The sequence below is a fragment of the Oncorhynchus gorbuscha genome, linkage group LG16, assembly GCF_021184085.1.
Source record: "Oncorhynchus gorbuscha isolate QuinsamMale2020 ecotype Even-year linkage group LG16, OgorEven_v1.0, whole genome shotgun sequence".
NCBI lineage: Eukaryota > Metazoa > Chordata > Actinopteri > Salmoniformes > Salmonidae > Oncorhynchus > Oncorhynchus gorbuscha.
The window spans coordinates 94,432,984-94,454,562 of NC_060188.1; the positions used below are offsets into that span (position 1 = coordinate 94,432,984).

Consider the following 21,579-nt stretch of genomic DNA (forward strand, 5'->3'; position numbering starts at 1 on the left):
CAGGGGGAACAACGTTTCAGACAAAACAACTTACATACACTAACACAACATTTAAAAAAAAACTATAAACACACATACAGTACAACAATTACATATTACATTTAAAAAACAAAAACATCTGGACTAAAAACAGCTGGCCTCTTCTATGCATCGATCAAGTGTTTAAACTCCACCAAGGATTCAAGGTCCCTAACCCTGTTTGAATTAGTACGTGAGACTCATTTTTTTTTAAAATCACTGTTCTGATGAAAAACAAAACAGCAAAAGGATCATTTAGATTGATGGGTGTTTTTTAATTTCATAGTTTACATATTCTGTAAACTGAGCAAGATTTGATGAGCTAATTGCCTTGTGTCCATACGTATGGAGGGAAGCCCACTGAAGCCCACTGAAGGCAAAGATAGAGAGAGACGAAGCCATTCAACACAGAAGCCCATGTATCCGTGCCGATGAAAGATGATGCAACACTGAGACATAACTCTTGCAGAAATTTTGACGGAGGTTCAGACAGAGACACGAGGATTCAGACGAAAAACCTCTGGGAAAAATGTAAAAACACTTCACCTTCAATTCTAATCATTGGACGGTATTTCTCATCGGTTTCTCTAACAGATCAACTCTCCAACAGTATCTGCAATAGTTCGAAGTAAACAGACAGAGCAGTCTCAATTTGAGAATCTGTTGTCAGTCCCAAGCCGTCATTTTCCGATGAGTCTTTGAATGAAGAGTTTGAGATAAAACTGTCCAGTTTGAGTGTTTGTTGCAGCTTGTTCCAGTCGCTAGCTGCAGTGAACTGAAAAGAGGAGCGACCCAGGGATGTGTGTGCTTTGGGGGACCTTTAACAGAATGAGATTGGTAGAACAGGTGTTGTATGTGGAGGCAGAAATGACCAGTTTACAGAGGAGTAGAGAGGGATGTGTGGGCTTTGGGGACCTTTAACAGAATATGACTGGCATAACGGGTGTTATGGAGGATGAGGGCTGCAGTAGATATCTCAGATAGGGGGGAGTGAGGCCTAAGAGGGTTTTATAAATAAGCATCAACCAGTGGGTCTTGTGACGGGTATACAGAGATGACCAGTTTACAGAGGAGTATAGAATGCAGTGATGTGTCCTATAAGAGGCATTGATGGCAAATCTGATGGCCAAATGGTAAAGAACATCTAGCCGCTCGAGAGCACCCTGACCTGCCAATCTATAAATTACATCTCCTTAGTCTAGCATGGGTAGGATGGTGTCAGAGTAGAGATGACAGTAGCTACTGCCAGGTAGAGAGAGTAGAGATGACAGTAGCTACTGCCAGGTAGAGAGAGTAGAGATGATAGTAGCTACTGCCAGGTAGAGAGAGTAGAGATGACAGTAGGGGAGAGTAGAGATGACAGTAGCTACTGCCAGGTAGAGAGAGTAGAGATGACAGTAGCTACTGCCAGGTAGAGAGAGTAGAGATGACAGTAGCTACTGCCAGGTAGAGAGAGTAGAGATGACAGTAGGGAGAGTAGAGATGACAGTAGAGATGACAGGTAGGGAGAGTAGAGATGACAGTAGCTACTGCCAGGTAGAGAGAGTAGAGATGACATTAGCTACTGCCAGGTAGGGAGAGTAAAGATGACAGTAGCTACTGCCAGGTAGGAGAGTAAAGATGACAGTAGCTACTGCCAGGTAGGGAGAGTAGAGATGACAGTAGCTACTGCCAGATAGGGAGAGTAGAGATGACAGTAGGGAGAGTAGAGATGACAGTAGGGAGAGTAGAGATGACTGTAGGGAGAGTAGAGATGACAGTAGCTACTGCCAGGTAGAGAGAGTAGAGATGACAGTAGCTACTGCCAGGTAGTGAGAGTAGAGATGACATTAGCTACTGCCAGGTAGTGAGAGTAGAGATGACAGTAGGGAGAGTAGAGATGACTGTAGGGAGAGTAGAGATGACAGTAGCTACTGCCAGGTAGGAGAGTAAAGATGACATTAGCTACTGCCAGGTAGGGAGAGTAGAGATGACAGTAGCTACTGCCAGGTAGTGAGAGTAGAGATGACAGTAGCTACTGCCAGATAGTGAAAGTAGAGATGACAGTAGGGAGAGTAGAGATGACTGTAGGGAGAGTAGAGATGACAGTAGCTACTGCCAGGTAGAGAGAGTAGAGATGACAGTAGCTACTGCCAGGTAGTGAGAGTAGAGATGACAGTAGGGAAAGTAGATATGACAGTAGCTACTGCCAGGTAGGGAGAGTAGAGATGACAGTAGCTACTGCCAGGTAGAGAGAGTAGAGATGACAGTAGCTACTGCCAGGTAGGGAGAGAAGAGATGACAGTAGCTACTGCCATGTAGGGAGAGTAGAGATGACAGTGCCTAATGCCAGGTAGTGAGAGTAGAGATGACAGTAGGGAGAGTAGAGATTACAGTAACTACTGCCAGGTGGGCAGAGTAGATATGACAGTATCCACTGCCAGGTAGTGAGAGTAGAGATGACAGTATCGGGGGGGGTATTGGTATCTGTAGGGGCCAGAGGGAGTGATGAGAATCTCTAATCTGTTTGTGGGTGATAGGAGAGACTTGGCGAGGCACGGTGAGCATATGAAAGAGTTACGGGTATGACTTTGCATTAATGACAATGAAGAGAGGAAGTGACAACACCTCCTTCCAAACCTGACACTTTCTGGCAAAAACATAAAATATAACCAATTAACCCACCTAACCAGGAAGCACCAGCAAACCAGCCACCAAACCAGGACGCAGCAGCCAACCAGCCAGGAAGCACCAGCCAACCAGCCAGTCAGCCAGGAAGCACCAGCCAACCAGCCACCTAACCAGGAAGCACCAGCCAACCAGCCAGTCAACCAGGAAGCACCAGCCAACCAGCCAGTCAACCAGGAAGCACCAGCCAACCAGCCTGTCAACCAGGAAGCACCAGCCAACCAGGAAGCACCAGCCAACCAGCCAGTCAGCCAGGAAGCACCAGCAAACCAGCCAGCCAGCCAGGAAGCACCAGCCAGTCAACCAGGAAGCACCAGCCAACCAGCCAGTCAACCAGGAAGCACCAGCCAACCAGCCACCTAACCAGGATGCACCAGCCAACCATCCACTCAGCTAGGATGCACCAGCCAATCAGCCAGTCAGCCAGGAAGCGCCAGCCAACCAGCCAGTCAGCCAGGAAGTACCAGCCAACCAGGAAGCACCAGCCAACCAGCAAGTCTACCAGGAAGCACCAGCCAACCAGCCAGTCAGTCAGGAAGCACCAGCCAACCAGCCAGTCAACCAGGAAGCACCAGCCAACCAGACAGTCAACCAGGAAGCACCAGCCAACCACCCAGCCAGGAAGCACCAGCCAACTAGCCAGTCAGTCAGGAAGCACCAGCCAACCAGCCAGTCAACCAGGAAGCACCAGCCAACCAGACAGTCAACCAGGAAGCACCAGCCAACCACCCAGCCAGGAAGCACCAGCCAACTAGCCAGTCAACCAGGAAGCACCAGCCAACCAGCCACCTAACCAGAAAGCACCAGAAAACACCAGCCAACCAGCCAGTCAGCACCAGCCAACCAGCCAGTCAGCCAGGAAGCACCAGACAACCAGCCAGTCAACCAGGAAGCACCAGCCAACCAGCCAGTCAGCCAGGAAGCACCAGCCAACCAGCCAATCAGCCAGGAAGCACCAGCCAACCAGCCAGTCAACCAAGAAGCACCAGCCAACCAGCCACCTAACCAGGAAGCACCAGCCAACCAACCAATGCTTACATACTCAGAGAAATGTAGGCTATAATCCACAGACAATACATCCTGGTCTACAATCCACAGACAATACCAAACAGCCACCTAACCAGGAAGCACCAGCCAACCAGCCACCAAACCAGGAAGCAGCAGCCAACCAGCCAGGAAGCACCAGCCAACCAGCCAGTCAGCTAGGAAGCACCAGCCAATCAGCCAGTCAGCCAGGAAGCGCCAGCCAACCAGCCAGTCAACCAGGAAGTACCAGCCAACCAGGAAGCACCAGCCAACCAGCCAGTCAGCCAGGAAGCACCAGCCAACCAGCCAGTCAGCCAGGAAGCAGCAGCCAACCAGCAAGTCAACCAGGAAGCACCAGCCAACCAGCCAGTCAGTCAGGAAGCACCAGCCAACCAGCCAGTCAACCAGGAAGCACCAGCCAACCAGACAGTCAACCAGGAAGCACCAGCCAACCAGCCAGTCAGTCAGGAAGCACCAGCCAACCAGCCAGTCAACCAGGAAGCACCAGCCAACCAGACAGTCAACCAGGAAGCACCAGCCAACCACCCAGCCAGGAAGCACCAGCCAACCAGCCAGTCAACCAGGAAGCACCAGCCAACCAGCCACCTAACCAGAAAGCACCAGAAAACACCAGCCAACCAGCCAGTCAGCCAGTCAACACCAGCCAACCAGCCAGTCAGCCAGGAAGCACCAGACAACCAGCCAGTCAACCAGGAAGCACCAGCCAACCAGCCAGGAAGCACCAGCCAATCAGCCAGGAAGCACCAGCCAACCAGCCAGTCAACCAAGAAGCACCAGCCAACCAGCCACCTAACCAGGAAGCAACAGTCAACCAGGAAGCACCAGCCAACCCGCCACCTATCCAGGAAGCACCAGCCAACCAACCAATGCTTACATACTCAGAGAAATGTAGGCTATAATCCACAGGCAATACATCCTGGTCTACAATCCACAGACAATACATCCTGGTCTACAATCCACAGACAATACATCCTGGTCTACAATCCACAGACAATACATCCTGGTCTACAATCCACAGACAATACATCCTGGTCTACAATCTACAGGCAATACATCCTGGTCTACAATCTACAGGCAATACATCCTGGTCTACAATCCACAGACAATACATCCTGGTCTACAATCCACAGACAATACATCCTGGTCTACAATCTACAGACAATACATCCTGGTCTACAATCCACAGACAATACATCCTGGTCTACAATCTACAGACAATACATCCTGGTCAACAATTAACAGAATAAATAAATTAGTATGTGTGGATTATTAGCAATAGGATAATATGAAAACTCTTCACAAATAACAAGGGATCAGAAACTGATTTTTTTTTAAATACTCACAACAGAAACATGTTGTGAGGAAAGAGGAAGGAAGTGCTTTATTATGAAATAGTTTAAAAAAATTATTATATTTTTTTTTTATTGAATATCCGAAACATACAATATAACTGTAGTGAAGCAGCTCAATAACAATAATAATAATAATAATAATATATGCCATTTATCAGACGCTTTTATCCAAAGCGACTTACAGTCATGTGTGCATACATTCTACGTATGGGTGGTCCCGGGGATTGAACCCACTACCCTGGCGTTACAAGCGCCATGCTCTACCAACTGAGCTACAGAAGGACACCATACAACAACACCATACCAGTGTCTGCCTGTTTGGCCCTGTCCGGGGGTATCAACGGATGGGGCCACAGTGTCTCCTGACCCCTCCTGTCTCAGCCTCCAGTATTTATGCTGCAGTAGTTTATGTGTCGGGGGGCTAGGGTCAGTTTGTTATATCTGGAGTCCTGTCTTATCCGGTGTCCTGTGTGAATTTAAGTATGCTCTCTCTAATTCTCTCTTTCTTTCTCTCTCTCTGAGGACCTGAGCACTAGGACCATGCCTCAGGACTACCTGGCATGATGACTCCTTGCTGTCCCCAGTCCACCTGGTCGTGCTGCTGCTCCAGTTTCAACTGTTCTGCCTGCGGCTATGGAACCGTGACCTGTTCACCAGACGTACTACCTGTCCCAGACCTGCTGTTTTCAACTCTCTAGAGACAGCAGGAGCGATAGAGATACTCTTAATGATCGGCTATGAAAAGCCAACTGACATTTACTCCTGAGGTGCTGACTTGCTGCACCCTTGACAACTACTGTGATTATTATTATTTGACAATGCTGGTAATTTATGAACATTTTAAAATCTTGGCCATGTTCTGTTATAATCTCCACCCGGCACAGCCAGAAGAGGACGGGCCACCCCTCATAGCCTGGTTCCTCTCTAGCCTGGTTCCTCTCTAGGTTTCTTCCTAGGTTTTGGCCTTTCTAGGGAGTTTTTTCTAGCCACCGTGCTTCTACACCTGCATTGTTTGCTGTTTGGGGTTTTAGGCTGGGGGTTTCTGTACAGCACTTTGAGATATCAGCCGATGTAAGAAGGGCTATATAAATACATTTGATTTGATTTTGATCCAACAGACTCCCATACCAAGAGACACAAGGAAGCATCCAGGGTCAATGCCCTGCTCAAGGGCACATTGACAGATCTCTAATTAAGCTAAAAAACGTGATCCAGAACCCTCCAAGATCCACCCCACAGTTCCCCAATAGCTGTCCCTCAACCATCCGAGACCCCTCCCACTGGAACCCCCCAATGCACCAACAACCAAGAGAATGAACCCCCACCCCCAAGAACCCCCCAATTCACCAACAACCAACAGAATGAACATCCCACCCCCAGGAACCCCCAATGCACCAACAACCAAGAGAATGAACCCCCACCCCCAAGAACCCCCAATGCACCAACAACCAAGAGAATGAACCCCCCACCCCCAAGAACCCCCAATGAACCAACAACCAAGAGAACGAACCCCCACCCACAGGAACCCCCAATGCACCAACAACCAAGAGAATGAACCCCCACCCCCAAGAACCCCCAATGCACCAACAACCAAGAGAATGAACCCCCACCCCCAAGAACCCCCAATGCACCAACAACCAAGAGAATGAACCCCAACCCCAGGAACCCCCAATGCACCAACAACCAAGAGAATGAACCCCCACCCCCAGGAACCCCCCCAATGCACCAAAAACCAAGAGAATGAACCCCCACCCCCAGGAACCCCCCAATGCACCAACAACCAAGAGAATGAAACCCCACCCCCAGGAACCCCCTCCAATGCACCAACAACCAAGAGAATGAACCCCCACCCCCAGGAACCCCTCCAATGCACCAACAACCAAGAGAATGAACCCCCACCCCCAGGAAACCCTTCCAATGCACCAACAACCAAGAGAATTGACTAAAGAGACAAAAGAAAAAGACAGAAGAAAACAGCAAACAACAATGAAACAAAATAAATAACCTTAAAAAAATCCACCAAAGGACATGAAGGCCAACTAAAATCATAACAGCAATGCCAACTGTATATGTTTGTGTGTGTTCTTGTATGTGTGTATTTGAATGAGAGTGTGTGTATATGCATGTGTACAAACACCTGCACGGCATCAGCCTCAGGCAAACCAACATTAGTTGGTGTCATTCAAACATATTGTTACTGTTTTATACTGTTAATTTAAAAAAAATATTTGACCATCATTCTGTCTCCCACTTGAACACATCAACTCCACTCCCGCTTGTCTCCTATTCCACATCCCAACCCTCAGCTTCCCTCAGTCCATCTCATCCCTCAACTTCCCTCAACCCATCCCATCCCAACCCTCAGCTCCCCTCAGCCCATCCCATCACAACCATCAGCTTCCCTCAGCCCATCCCATCCCAACCCTCAGCTTCCCTCAACCCATCCCATCCCAACCCTCAGCTTCCCTCAGCCCATCCCATCCCAACACTCAGCTTCCCTCAGCCCATCCCATCCCAACCCTCAGCTTCCTCAGCCCATCCAATCCCAATCCTCAGCTTCCCTCAGCCCATCCCATCCCAACCCTCAGCTTCCCTCAGCCCATCCCATCCCAACCCTCAGCTTCCCTCAGCCCATCCCATCCCAACCCCCAGCTTCCCTTAGCCCATCCCAACACTCAGCTTCCCTCAGCCCATCCCAACACTCAGCTTCCCTCAGCCCATCCCAACCCTCAGCTTCCCTCAGCCCATCCCATCCCAACCCTCAGCTTCCCTCAGCCTATCCCAACCCTCAGCTTCCCTCAGCCCATCCCAACCCCCATCTTCCCTCAACCCATCCCAACCCTAAGCTTCCCCCAGCCCTTCCCATCTATCTCTGCTGGCCACCCACTTTGTGTTTCTACGCGACACATATCTTTCAACTATGATGTGATGTTTAACATACAATTTCAATCTATCTAATCAAATAGAATCCACAGATACTTTTACTAAGAGTATTAGTCTCTCTAGATTTCCTAACAGTACTATTTCTCGGGTAAATTTTCAGCCATTTCTGAACATGAGACCAGAAACAGGCTACCTGAGGGCAATACCAAAATAAATGGTCTATTGATTCTGTATCCTCACAACAAAATCTGCAGAGCTTCAATGATTTTATGCCCCAAATATTCAACATTTTGTTGGTGGCAATAATTTTATATAATAATTTTAGCTGAAAAGCACGAGTTCTTGAATCTTGCGTTGTTTTATATATCAACTCATACACCCTGTACTATGGTATCGGTACTATCGGTACTATGGAATCGGTACATCAAAAATCTCTTCCCAACTATTTTGTGATCTGTATGGCACAGTTGTCAACATCCTGGTCCTCAAATGAAACGGGTAAACTTTCCTATTTATGCTGTTTTTATTCCTCCTCCAGTTGTGATCCTTTATATTGGGCAGACAGACCAGTTCCCTACCTCCTTCCGCTGCCACCTGTCTCCTCCATTTTTGGGATAATACTGTAGTCAATTGTTGTACACTTGGACTGAGCAGACCTTCCTGTACAATTAAGATGACTCCCATGAAGTACATAACTCTACCATTCCAATTTACAATATAATTTAAGAACAAAATACCCTTTTCAAACATCTTTCCAATAAATACAGGTATTTTATCAACCAGCACATTTGAGTTCAGCCATAATTTTAGTTGTAATATCTTTTCAGGGGATGAAATTGAAATTGTAGCCAGCTCTGCGATGCTCGTTTGAAAAGGAAGGTATCATTTTTAATTAATTGAAAATGAGACATGGCAATCTGCACAAAGGCAAAAAGGCCATTTTTAAACAATCAGTGAGCTTTTCTTAGTAATCTACTTGAGAACCATTTAGGGTTCAAATAAAACTTTTGAATGAATGGAGCTTTTAGAGAGAGGTTTAGTGCTTTTATATTTAATCATCTCAACCCACCCAGTTCATATTCATTATATAGATGTGGACATTTTATTTTGTCTGGTTTAGCGTCCCAAATAAAGCAAAATATGTTTTGCTCCTATGATTTGAAAAACAAATCATCAGAAGTAGGCAGCACCATAAGTAAGTGAGTAAACTGAGATATGACTAAGGAGTTAATCAGGGCAATTTTTCCATAATAGACAGTTATTTACCTCTCTATGAATACCAAGTAAGTATCTACTTCACCATCAGCCCATTTTATAGGAAAACTACAGGGTAATGTAAAAGTTGTATTTTTTAAAGATCCAGTACGTAATATTGTACACGTATCATAATTAGGTTTCAGTCCAGAGAGTCCAGAAAAGTTATCTAGATCTTCAATGAGACATTGCAGGGATCTTCAATGACACATTGCAGGGATGTAGCTTGTGGACTTAATATAAAACATGAGTCATCATCATACATGAACTCCTTTGTTTTTAATCCTTGGATTTCTAATCCTCTAATGTTGTCATTGGATCTGGTTTTAATAGCATTTCGATGGACATAACGAATATATAGGATGACAGGGGACACCCTTGTTTAACTCTTCTTGACAATTCAAAACTCTCTGAGAAGTAGCCGTTATTCACTATTTTACACCTTGGGTTGCTATACATTATTTTTTTTACCCATTTTATAAGAGAATTATCGAAATTTAAAATATCCAGGCATTTATAAATAAAATCCCGTTTTACTTTATCAAAATGCCTTTTCAAAATCCACTATAAATACCAGGCCTGGCTTCTTACATGTTTCATGGTGTTCTATTATATCTAGTAGTTGTCGTATATTATCTCCAATGTATCGTCCATGTAAAAAACCTGTCTGATCAGGATGAACAATACCTGGTAAAACCCTTTTAATTCTGAGTGCTCTGCATGTCGCTAGTATTTTTGCATCACAAGATTGAAGTGTAAGGGGCCTCCAGTTTTTTAGATAGACCGGGTCTTTATAGTTGCCATCTGGGTCGTGTTTTAATAACAGAGAAATCAGAGCTTCCTGCTGAGTGCCTGACAGACTACCATTTCTATAGGAGTAGTTAAAACAATCTAACAATGGAGCTTTTAGTATATCAAAAAATACTTGATATACCTCTACCAGTATGCCATCAAGCCATGGGGTTTTTCCAGACTAAAAGGATTTAATAGCCTCAAAAGTTCTTCCTCTGTAATTTGGCCTTCGCACTGATCTTTCTGTACATTTGTTATTTTTTCATTTTTTATATTATTTGGAAATAATTCCTTACCGTGATCTTCATTCAGAGGGAAAGGATGAGACGGAAAAGAGAACATCTGCCTCAAATAATTAGCTTCCTCTTTTAAAATATAATTCAGAGAATCATAGATGACTCCATCTTCAGTAATGAGTTTCTGCAGAGTCTTCTTATTAATGTTCCTGTTTTGGAGATTCAGGAAGAATTTTGTGAAATTTTCTCCATATTGCATCCAGTTTGTTTAGATCGTTCTTGAATAAGTTCCTCAAGTTCCTTTTGTTTTTCCTCTAACATTGTATCTCTGTAGTATTGTTTTTATTGCTCTCTACCTGTACTATTAGTTCATGGATTTCCCTTGTTAGTCTGGTCTCTTTAGCCAGAAACATTTTTTTAAATGATGGATGAATATTTGAATTGAACGACATCTGAAGGTACATTTAAAGGTACATACTGAAGGTACATTTAAAGGTACATACTGAAGTTACATTTAAAGGTACATACTGAAGGTACATTTAAAGGTACATACTGAAGGTACATTTAAAGGTACATACTGAAGTTACATTTAAAGGTACATACTGAAGGTACATTTAAAGGTACATACTGAAGGTACATTTAAAGGTACATACTGAAGGTACATTTAAATCCCAAAAAATAAGGGGATTTGCTGAACCTATATTACCCTGGAAAAATGAGGTTATGAATGATTTTGTCTTAATGAAAAAATAAGTTGTCTTCCAGTAAACTTTGATTAAATTTCCAATGTCCCCGTCCCCGTGGAAAATCTATAAGAGTTATGTGAAGGCCAATTAGATTATGAGCCAATCGTATTCCGTCTCCAATTAAAACTGTTCCAACCGTTGATGCAAGAGACATGAAAGTAGACGACTAGATTGATTAAGTCTCCTCCATGTATATCTCACTAGGTCGTTTTTTTTTAATCTCCAAATATCCACTATTTCTAATGTGTCCATAATATTTGTGATTTCCTTATGGACACGGTGATGATAGTTTGTAGAGTGATGACCTTTACGGTCCATTGAGGCACTTAACACTGTTTTATAGTCTCCCACCATAACGATAAATACATGTTTTTGTGAGGCTATATTTTAGTATTAAATACATGTTTTAGTGAGGCTATACTTTAGTATTAAATAGAACACCCATCCTCCCTGACTGTCGTGGATTACGCCCACCCATCCTCCCTGAGTGTCGTGGATTACGCCCACCCATCCTCCCTGACTGTCGTGGATTACGCCCACCCATCCTCCCTGACTGTCGTGGATTACGCCCACCCATCCTCCCTGACTGTCGTGGATTACGCCCACCCATCCTCCCTGACTGTCGTGGATTACGCCCACCCATCCTCCCTGACTGTCGTGGATTACGCCCACCCATCCTCCCTGACTGTCGTGGATTACGCCCACCCATCCTCCCTGATCCGTGGATTACGCCCACCCATCCTCCCTGACTGTCGTGGATTACGCCCACCCATCCTCCCTGACTGTCGTGGATTACGCCACCCATCCCCTGACCCATCCTCCCTGACTGTCGTGGATTACGCCCACCCATCCCCCCTGACTGTCGTGGATTACGCCCACCCATCCTCCCTGACTGTCGTGGATTATGCCCACCCATCCCACCTGAACAATGTGGCGGATTACGCCCACCCATCCCCCTGAACAATGTCGTGGATTACGCCCACCCATCCCCCCCCTGAGCATCCCCCTGAGCAATGTCGTGGATTACGCCCACCCATCCCCCTGACTGTCGTGGATTACGCCCACCCATCCCCCTGACTGTCGTGGATTACGCCCACCCATCCTCCCTGACTGTCGTGGATTACGCCCGCCCATCCTCCCATCCTCCCTGACTGTCGTGGATTACGCCCACCCATCCTCCCTGACTGTCGTGGATTACGCCCACCCATCCTCCCTGACTGTCGTGGATTACGCCCACCCATCCTCCCTGACTGTCGATTACGCCCACCCATCCCCCTGACTGATTACGCCCACCCATCCTCCCTGACTGTCGTGGATTACGCCCACCCATCCTCCCTGACTGTCGTGGATTACGCCCACCCATCCATCCCCTGACTGTCGTGGATTACGCCCACCCATCCTCCCTGACTGTCGTGGATTACGCCCACCCATCCTCCCTGACTGTCGTGGATTACGCCCACCCATCCTCCCTGACTGTCGTGGATTACGCCCACCCATCCTCCCTGACTGTCGTGGATTACGCCCACCCATCCTCCCTGACTGTCGTGGATTACGCCCACCCATCCTCCCTGACTGTACGCCCACCCATCCTCCCTGACTGTGTCGTGGATTCGTGGGCCCCACCCATCCTCCCTGATTACGCCCACCCATCCTCCCTGACTGTCGTGGATTACGCCCACCCATCCTCCCTGACTACGCCCACCCCCTGACTGTCGTGGATTATGCCCACCCATCCCACCTGAACAATGTGGCGGATTACGCCCACCCATCCCCCTGAACAATGTCGTGGATTACGCCCACCCATCCCCCCTGAGCAATGTCGTGGATTACGCCCACCCATCCCCCCTGACTGTCGTGGATTACGCCCACCCATCCCCCTGACTGTCGTGGATTACGCCCACCCATCCTCCCTGACTGTCGTGGATTACGCCCACCCATCCCCCTGACTGTCGTGGATTACGCCCACCCATCCCCCCTGACTGTCGTGGATTACGCCCACCCATCCCCCCTGACTGTCGTGGATTACGCCCACCCATCCTCCCTGACTGTCGTGGATTATGCCCACCCCTGACTGTCGTGGATTACGCCCACCCCTGACTGTCGTGGATTACGCCCACCCATCCTCCCTGAACAACCTCCCTCATGTCGATTTCGTCTAATGTAACCAGACCATTAGTAGGTGTCATACATCTTGAAGGTGCTCAGAAATACATCAAGTATATTTCATATGGCTCTGACGCCAATTTGAGTGCTCTCTGTGTGAGATAACACAAATCCCCACCATAAGTGTTCTTCAGCCCCGCCATCTGCCACAGTAACTATCCTTCACTGAGAGAGAGAGAGAGAGAGAGAGGGGGGGGCATGGGGAGAGGATAGAGAGAGAGAGACAGAGAGAGAGAGAGCAGTTATCTTCTCCAAATCCATCTGTGGCAGATTATATCCTCAGTCCCGCTCTCTCCTCTCTCCATCCCTCTCTCCTCTCTCCATCCCTCTTTCCTCTCTCTCCTCTCTACATCCCTCTCTCATCTCTCCATCCCTCTCTCATCTCTCCATCCCTCTCTCCCCTACCATCCCTCTCTCCTCTCTCCATCCCTCTCTCCTCTCTCCATCCCTCACTCATCTCTCCATCCCTCTCTCATCTCTCCATCCCTCTCTCCCCTACCATCCCTCTCTCCTCTCTCCATCCCTCTCTCATCTCCACATCCCTCTCTCCATCCCTCTCTATTCTCTACATCCCTGTCTCATCTCTCCATCCCTCTCTCCATCCCTCTCTATATCCCTCTCTCATCTCTCCAACCCTCTCATCTCTCCATCCCTCTCTCCCCTACCATCCCTCTCTCCCCTACCATCCCTCTCTCCCCTACCATCCCTCTCTCCCCTACCATCCCTCTCTCCCCTACCATCCCTCTCTCCTCTCTCCATCCCTCTCTCCTCTCTCCATCCCTCTCTCCTCTCTCCATCTCTCTCCATCCCTCACTCCACTCTCCATACATCTCTCCTCTCTCCATCCCTCTCCTCTCTCCATCCCTCTCTCCTCTCTCCATCCCTCTCTTCTCTCCTCCATTGAAAAAGGCATTACTACCACACCCATCCCCATCAGAATTATAGCATGACCCAATAACTAATGTGCAAAACATGTGGAAAGGCCTCTGATTCCTGCTTCTTCTCCAATTCTACGTCCCACATGGCACCCTATTCCCTATATAGTGCACTACTTTAGACCAGAACCCTATAGAACCCTATTCCCTATATAGTGCACTACTTTTAACCAGGGTAGTGCACTATATAGGAAATAGAGTACCATTTGTGATGCATTCCACTTTGGCTTCAGAACAGACAAACTGCTGTTACCATAACAACCTCCCACTTCTGCTACTGGTTGTTTATTATCTATGCAAAGTCACGTTACCCCTACCTACATGTATAAATCCACCTTCACTAACGTGCACCCACGCACATTGACTCTGTACCGACACCCCCTGTATACAGCCTCGTTATTATTATTTTATCGAGTCACTTTTTATTAGATTTTTATACTTTTGTTTAATTAGTAAATATGTTCTTAACTCTATTTCTTGAAATGCATTGTTGGTTAAGGGCTTGTAGGTAAACATTTCACTGTAAGGTCTACCTACACGTGCTGTGTTTGGCGCCAGGGTAGCCTAGTGGTTAGAGTGTTTGACTAGGAACCGGAAGGTTGCAAGGTTGCAAACCCCCGAGCTGACAAGGTACAAATCTGTCGTTCTGCCCCCTGAACAGGCAGTTAATCCACTGTTCCCCAGTAGGCCGTCATTGAAAATAAGAATTTGTTCTTAACTGACTTGCCTAGTTAACATTATACAGTACTACTGCTCCTATACAGTACTACTGCTCCTATACAGTACTACTGCTCCTATACAGTACTACTGCTCCTATACAGTACAACTGCTCCTATACAGTACTACTGCTCCTATACAGTACAACTGCTCCTATACAGTACTACTGCTCCTATACAGTACAACTGCTCCTATACAGTACTACTGCTCCTATACAGTACAACTGCTCCTATACAGTACTACTGCTCCTATACAGTACAACTGCTCCTATACAGTACAACTGCTCCTATACAGTACTACTGCTCCTATACAGTACTACTGCTCATATACAGTTCTACTGCCCCTATACAGTACTACTGCCCCTATACAGTACTACTGCTCCTATATAGTACTACTGCTCCTATACAGTACTACTGCTCCTATACAGTACAACTGCTCCTATACAGTACTACTGCTCCTATACAGTACTACTGCTCCTATACAGTACTACTGCTCCTATACAGTACTACTGCCCTTATACAGTACTACTGCCCCTATACAGTACTACTGCTCCTATACAGTACTACTGCTCCTATACAGTACTACTGCTCCTATACAGTACTACTGCTCCTATACAGTACTACTGCTCCTATACAGTGCCTTGCGACAACCCTACCATTTACATTACATCAAAAGGCCATTTAACCCCACATTGGGTTGTAATACAGACCTCACAAACTCTGTCCTCTTGCTGCTGTAAAACAAGGTATTGAAATCAGTCTGTGATAAACGGGTGTTAGTGCCAGTCCGTGGTACTCTACGTTTTCATCCTATAGCTCGTTATTCATCTTGTGTTTTTTAAATAGCCAGCCAGCACGTTTACAGCACTTTCATTTCCCTGGCTCTCTCTTGTCCCTTTGCAGCAGACAGACATTGGGTGAGCAATACGAATGGCGCATCAAATCATAATATCACTATAAATATAGAATAGTGAGAATCACAATATATATCTTATCTGCCGCCCCATCATTTTGGCAGTATGGTGATAATATGGTATGGTGATAATATGGTATGGTGATAATATAGTATGGTGATAATATAGTATGGTGTTAATATGGTATGGTGATAATATGGTATGGTGATAATATAGTATGGTGATAATATGGTATGGTGATAATATAGTATGGTGTTAATATGGTATGGTGATAATATGGTATGGTGATAATATAGTATGGTGATAATATGGTCTGGTGATATTATGGTATGGTGATAATATGGTCTGGTGATAATATGGTATGGTGATAATATGGTATGGTGATAATATGGTCTGGTGATAATATGGTATGGTGTTAATATGGTATGGTGATAATATCGTATGGTGATAATATAGTATGGTGTTAATATGGTATGGTGTTAATATGGTATGGTGTTAATATGGTATGGTGAGGTCTCAGTATGGTGATAATATCGTATGGTGATAATATAGTATGGTGTTAATATGGTATGGTGTTAATATGGTATGGTGTTAATATGGTATGGTGAGGTCTCTCAGTATGGTGATAATATGGTATGGTGATAATATAGTATGGTGTTAATATGGTATGGTGTTAATATGGTATGGTGATAATATAGTATGGTGTTAATATGGTATGGTGTTAATATGGTATGGTGATAATATGGTATGGTGAGGTCCCTCAGTATGGTGGTAATATGGTATGGTGAGGTCCCTCAGTATGGTGTTAATATGGTATGGTTATGATATGGTATGGTGAGGTCTCAGTATGGTGTTAATATGGTATGGTGTTAATATGGTATGGTGTTAATATGGTATGGTGATAATATGGTATGGTGATAATATGGTATGGTGATAATATGGTATGGTGATAATATGGCATGGTGAGGTCTCAGTATGGTGATAATATGGTATGGTGATAATATCATATGGTGATAATATAGTATGGTGATAATATGGTATGGTGAGGTCCCTCAGTATGGTGATAATATTGTATGGTGTTAATATGGTATGGTGATAATATGGTATGGTGAGGTCTCTCAGTATGGTGATAATATGGTATGGTGATAATATGGTATGGTGCTAATATGGTATGGTGATAATATTGTATGGTGATAATATGGTATGGTGAGGTCCCTCAGTATGGTGGTAATATGGTATGGTGAGCTCTCAGTATGGTGATAATATGGTATGGTGATGTCTCTCAGTATGGTGATAATATGGTATGGTGATAATATTGTATGGTGATAATATGGTATGGTGATAATATTGTATGGTGATAATATGGTATGGGTGAGGTCTCTCATTATGGTGCTAATATGGTATGGTGATAATATGGAATGGTGAGGTCTCTCAGTATGGTGATAATATGGTATGGTGATAATATTGTATGGTGATAATATGGTATGGTGAGGTCTCTCATTATGGTGCTAATATGGTATGGTGATAATATGGAATGGTGAGGTCTCTCAGTATGGTGATAATATGGTATGGTGATAATATTGTATGGTGATAATATGGTATGGTGAGGTCTCTCATTATGGTGCTAATATGGTATGGTGATAATATGGAATGGTGATAATATGGTATGGTGAGGTCTATCAGCATGGTGGTAATATGGTATGGTGATAATATGGTCTGGTGATAATATAGTATAGTGATAATATGGTATGGTGTTAATATGGTATGGTGATAATATGGTATAGTGATAATATAGTATGGTGATAATATGGTATGGTGATAATATAGTATGGTGATAATATGGAATGGTGATAATATGGTATGGTGATAATATGGTATGGTGATAATATGATATGGTGATAATATAGTATGGTGATAATATGATATGGTGATAATATAGTATGGTGATAATATGGAATGGTGATAATATGGTATGGTGTTAATATGGTATGGTGATAATATGGTATGGTGATAATATGGTATGGTGATAATATGGTATGGTGATAATATGGAATGGTGAGGTCTCTCAGTATGGTGATAATATGGAATGGTGATAATATGGTATGGTGATAATATGGAATGGTGATAATATGGTATGGTGATAATATGGAATGGTGATAATATGGTATGGTGATAATATGGAATGGTGATAATATGGTATGGTGAGGTCTCTCAGCATGGTGGTAATATGTATCGGTAGTATGGTGGTAATATGTATCGGTAGTATGGTGGTAATATGGTATCGGTAGCATGGTGGTAATATGGTATGGTGAGGTCTCTCAGCATGGTGGTAATATGGTATCAGTAGTATGGTGGTAATATGGTATCGGTAGTATGGTGGTAATATGTATCGGCAGTATGGTGGTAATATGTATCGGCAGTATGGTGGTAATATGTATCGGCAGTATGGTGGTAATATGTATCGGCAGTATGGTGGTAATATGTATCGGCAGTATGGTGGTAATATGTATCGGCAGTATGGTGGTAATATGTATCGGCAGTATGGTGGTAATATGTATCGGCAGTATGGTGATAATATGTATCGGCAGTATGGTGGTCATATCTCATTTTGAGGCCCATGGCTCAACTCTCTACCAAACTGTAGTGGTCATGTGGTTCATCGATATTAAACAAATCCCTAAGTAACGTTTAGTTGTCATGTGGTTCATTTTCGTCACTTGAAAATGCCAGTCCAAACTTAAAGCTTGGTACTCTGTTTAAAACCCTGACAGAGTTTGGCATTTCCCAACTCCCCGTTGTTCAGCATGTGAACTGAAAACGTTTAATTTTCCACAGATTAGTGGGCATAAAAGGCGATGGAGAAGAGACACGGAGAGAGAGAGACGCTCGTAGAGTTTTGCCTCTCTCAGTGTGTGTGGCCGCTTGTGTGTGTGTGTGTGTGTGTGTGTGTGTGTGTGTGTGTGTGTGTGTGTGTGTGTGTGTGTGTGTGTGTGTGTGCGTGCGTGCGTGCGTGCGTGCGTGCGTGCGTGTGCGTGCGTGCGTGCGTGCGTGCGTGTGTGTGTGTGCGTGTGTGTGTGCGCGCACACATGCGTACGTCTGTAGGTGTGTGCCCGCAGAGAGAAATTCCCCCTCGTGAGACGAGCGGAGGTCTCGTAGGACTTACCGAGAACGGACAGCTCGCAGGAAGCCGTGATGTTCTGGTTCTTGTTAAACGCCACGCAGCTGTAGGAGCCTGAATCATCATCTGTTACACTGCTGATCAGGAGGTTACTGCCGCCCAGCAGGGAGTACTTCTTCGACCTGCAGAGACATGGAGGAACAAAACTGACCAAGACAACACAGATGTGTAGGTCTACACAATAAGGAACAATGGGAGTGTGTTCAGTACCCTGTGAACCTGTGATACCCAGGTATATCATATTCAGCAATAGTTAGGACGATGTGGAGGCTGATTCTGTGACCAAAAAAATTACTTACTTCGTATGGATAGTGGGACGAACTGACGACATCACAACCAGACTAGAACCAGTCTGTAATGTCGTCACTTCAACCAGTCTGTAATGTTGTCTCTTCAACCAGTCTGTAATGGCGTCTCTTCAACCAGTCTGTAATGTCGTCTCTTCAACCAGTCTGTAAAGTCGTCACATCAACCAGTCTGTAAAGTCGTCACATCAACCAGTCTGTAAAGTCGTCACATCAACCAGTCTGTAATGTCGTCACATCAACCAGTCTGTAATGTCGTCTCTTCAACCAGTCTGTAATGTCGTCTCTTCAACCAGTCTGTAATGTCGTCTCTTCAACCAGTCTGTAATGGCGTCTCTTCAACCAGTCTGTAATGTCGTCTCTTCACCCAGTCTGTAATGTCGTCTCTTCAACCAGTCTGTAATGGCGTCTCTTCAACCAGTCTGTAATGTCGTCTCTTCACCCAGACTGTAATGTCGTCTCTTCAACCAGTCTGTAATGTCGTCTCTTCAACCAGTCTGTAATGTCGTCTCTTCAACCAGTCTGTAATGGCGTCTCTTCAACCAGTCTGTAATGGCGTCTCTTCAACCAGTCTGTAATGTCGTCTCTTCAACCAGTCTGTAATGTCGTCTCTTCAATCAGTCTGTAATGTCGCCACTTCACCCAGTCTGTAATGGCGTCTCTTCAATCAGTCTGTAATGTCGTCACTTCAACCAGCTTTGCCAGATGGATAGTGGTTTGATGATCTGCCTCTCACCAGCTCCGTCATCACACATGTCAAAGGTATCATGGAACAGATAGGTGGCACACTTTTCCCTAAATAGTGCACTACTTTAGACCAGAGTCCTATGGAACCCTATTCCCTATATAGTGCACTACTTTAGACCAGAGTCCTATGGAACCCTATTCCTTATATTGTGCATTACTTTAGACCAGAGCCCTATGGAACCCTATTCCCTATATTGGACACTACTTTAGACCAGAGCCCTATGGAACCCTATTCCCTATATATAGTGTACTACCTTAGACCAGAGCCCTATGGAACCCTATTGCCTATATCGTGCACTACATTTGTCCAGAGCCCATATTGCAAAGTAGTGCACTAAATAGTGAATAGAGTGTCATTTGGAACTGAAACAATGAGTCACTCACCTGCTCTGGATAATCTCAGTGCCTCTCATCCAGTGGAAGGCGGGGGTGGGGAACCCCGAAGCGGAGCACTCCAACACAGCATCTCTCCCCAGGAGGGAGGTGACTCTCTGGGGCTGCTGGAGAAACAGAAGGCCCCTGGTGGTTCCAGGCTCTGGAGAGAGGGAGAGGGAGAGAGAGGAGAGAGAGAGAGAGAGAGAGAGAGAGGGAGAGAGAGAGAGAGAGAGAGAGAGAGAGAGAGAGAGAGAGAGAGAGAGAGAGAGAGAGAGAGAGAGAGAGAGAGAGAGGGAGAGAGAGAAGAGAGAGAGAGAGAGAGAGAGAGAGAGAAGAGAGAGAGAGAGAGAGAGAGAGAGAGGGAGAGAGGGAGAGAGAGAGACAACTGAGCATTGAGTGGTTATAATAGTGGCTGGTTATAATAGTGGCTGGTTAAACTAGTGGCTGGTTATAATAGTGGCTGGTTAAACTAGTGGCTGGTTATAATAGTGGCTGGTTAAATTAGTGTCTAATATTGTGGATGTCAGTGGGTGAATGACTACATATTTCAATGGGAAACATCATCTGAATCATTTTTTCAAAAGGCTCAAAATGTTTAATTCATTCTCATCCCGAGGCCAGTATGTCCTACGGCGTTTTAACTTCACTATAATGTTTTTGGGGGCCAGAATAACCCCATGTGAATCACTCACTCATTGATGTGTTACCTCAGTCTGTTCTTTCAATAATATTTTTCTTAGTGTTGTCTCATCTCTTAACAAGCCCTGTGGTTTATGTAGAACTATCGGAACAAGAGACTGTTGCTGAGGGCAAATACAATGTAAATCGGGAACAACACACTAAGGAGGGAACAACACACTAAGGAGGGAATAACACACTAAGGAGGGAACAACACACTAAGGAGGGAACAACACACTAAGGAGGGAACAACACACTAAGGAGGGAATAACACACTAAGGAGGGAACAACACACTAAGGAGGGAACAACACACTAAGGAGGGAACAACACACTAAGGAGGGAACAACACACTAAGGAGGGAACAACACACTAAGGAGGGAACACTAAGGAGGAACAACACACTAAGGAGGGAACAACACACTAAGGAGGGAACAACACACTAAGGAGGGAACAACACACTAAGGAGAGAACAACACACTAAGGAGAGAACAACACACTAAGGAGGAACAACACACTAAGGAGAGAACAACACACTAAGGAGAGAACAACACACTAAGGAGAGAACAACACAC

General features: G+C 45.3%; 1 protein-coding gene across 1 annotated transcript in view; it reads right to left on the reverse strand.

Moving 5' to 3' along the window:
• The window catches only part of dcc (DCC netrin 1 receptor), a 670,683-nt gene that overhangs the window by 338,817 nt on the left and 310,287 nt on the right, over positions 1-21,579 (reverse strand). The window contains 2 exon segments of the mRNA XM_046305873.1: positions 18,887-19,023; positions 20,338-20,488. Coding sequence (XP_046161829.1) covers positions 18,887-19,023; positions 20,338-20,488 — 288 coding nt within the window.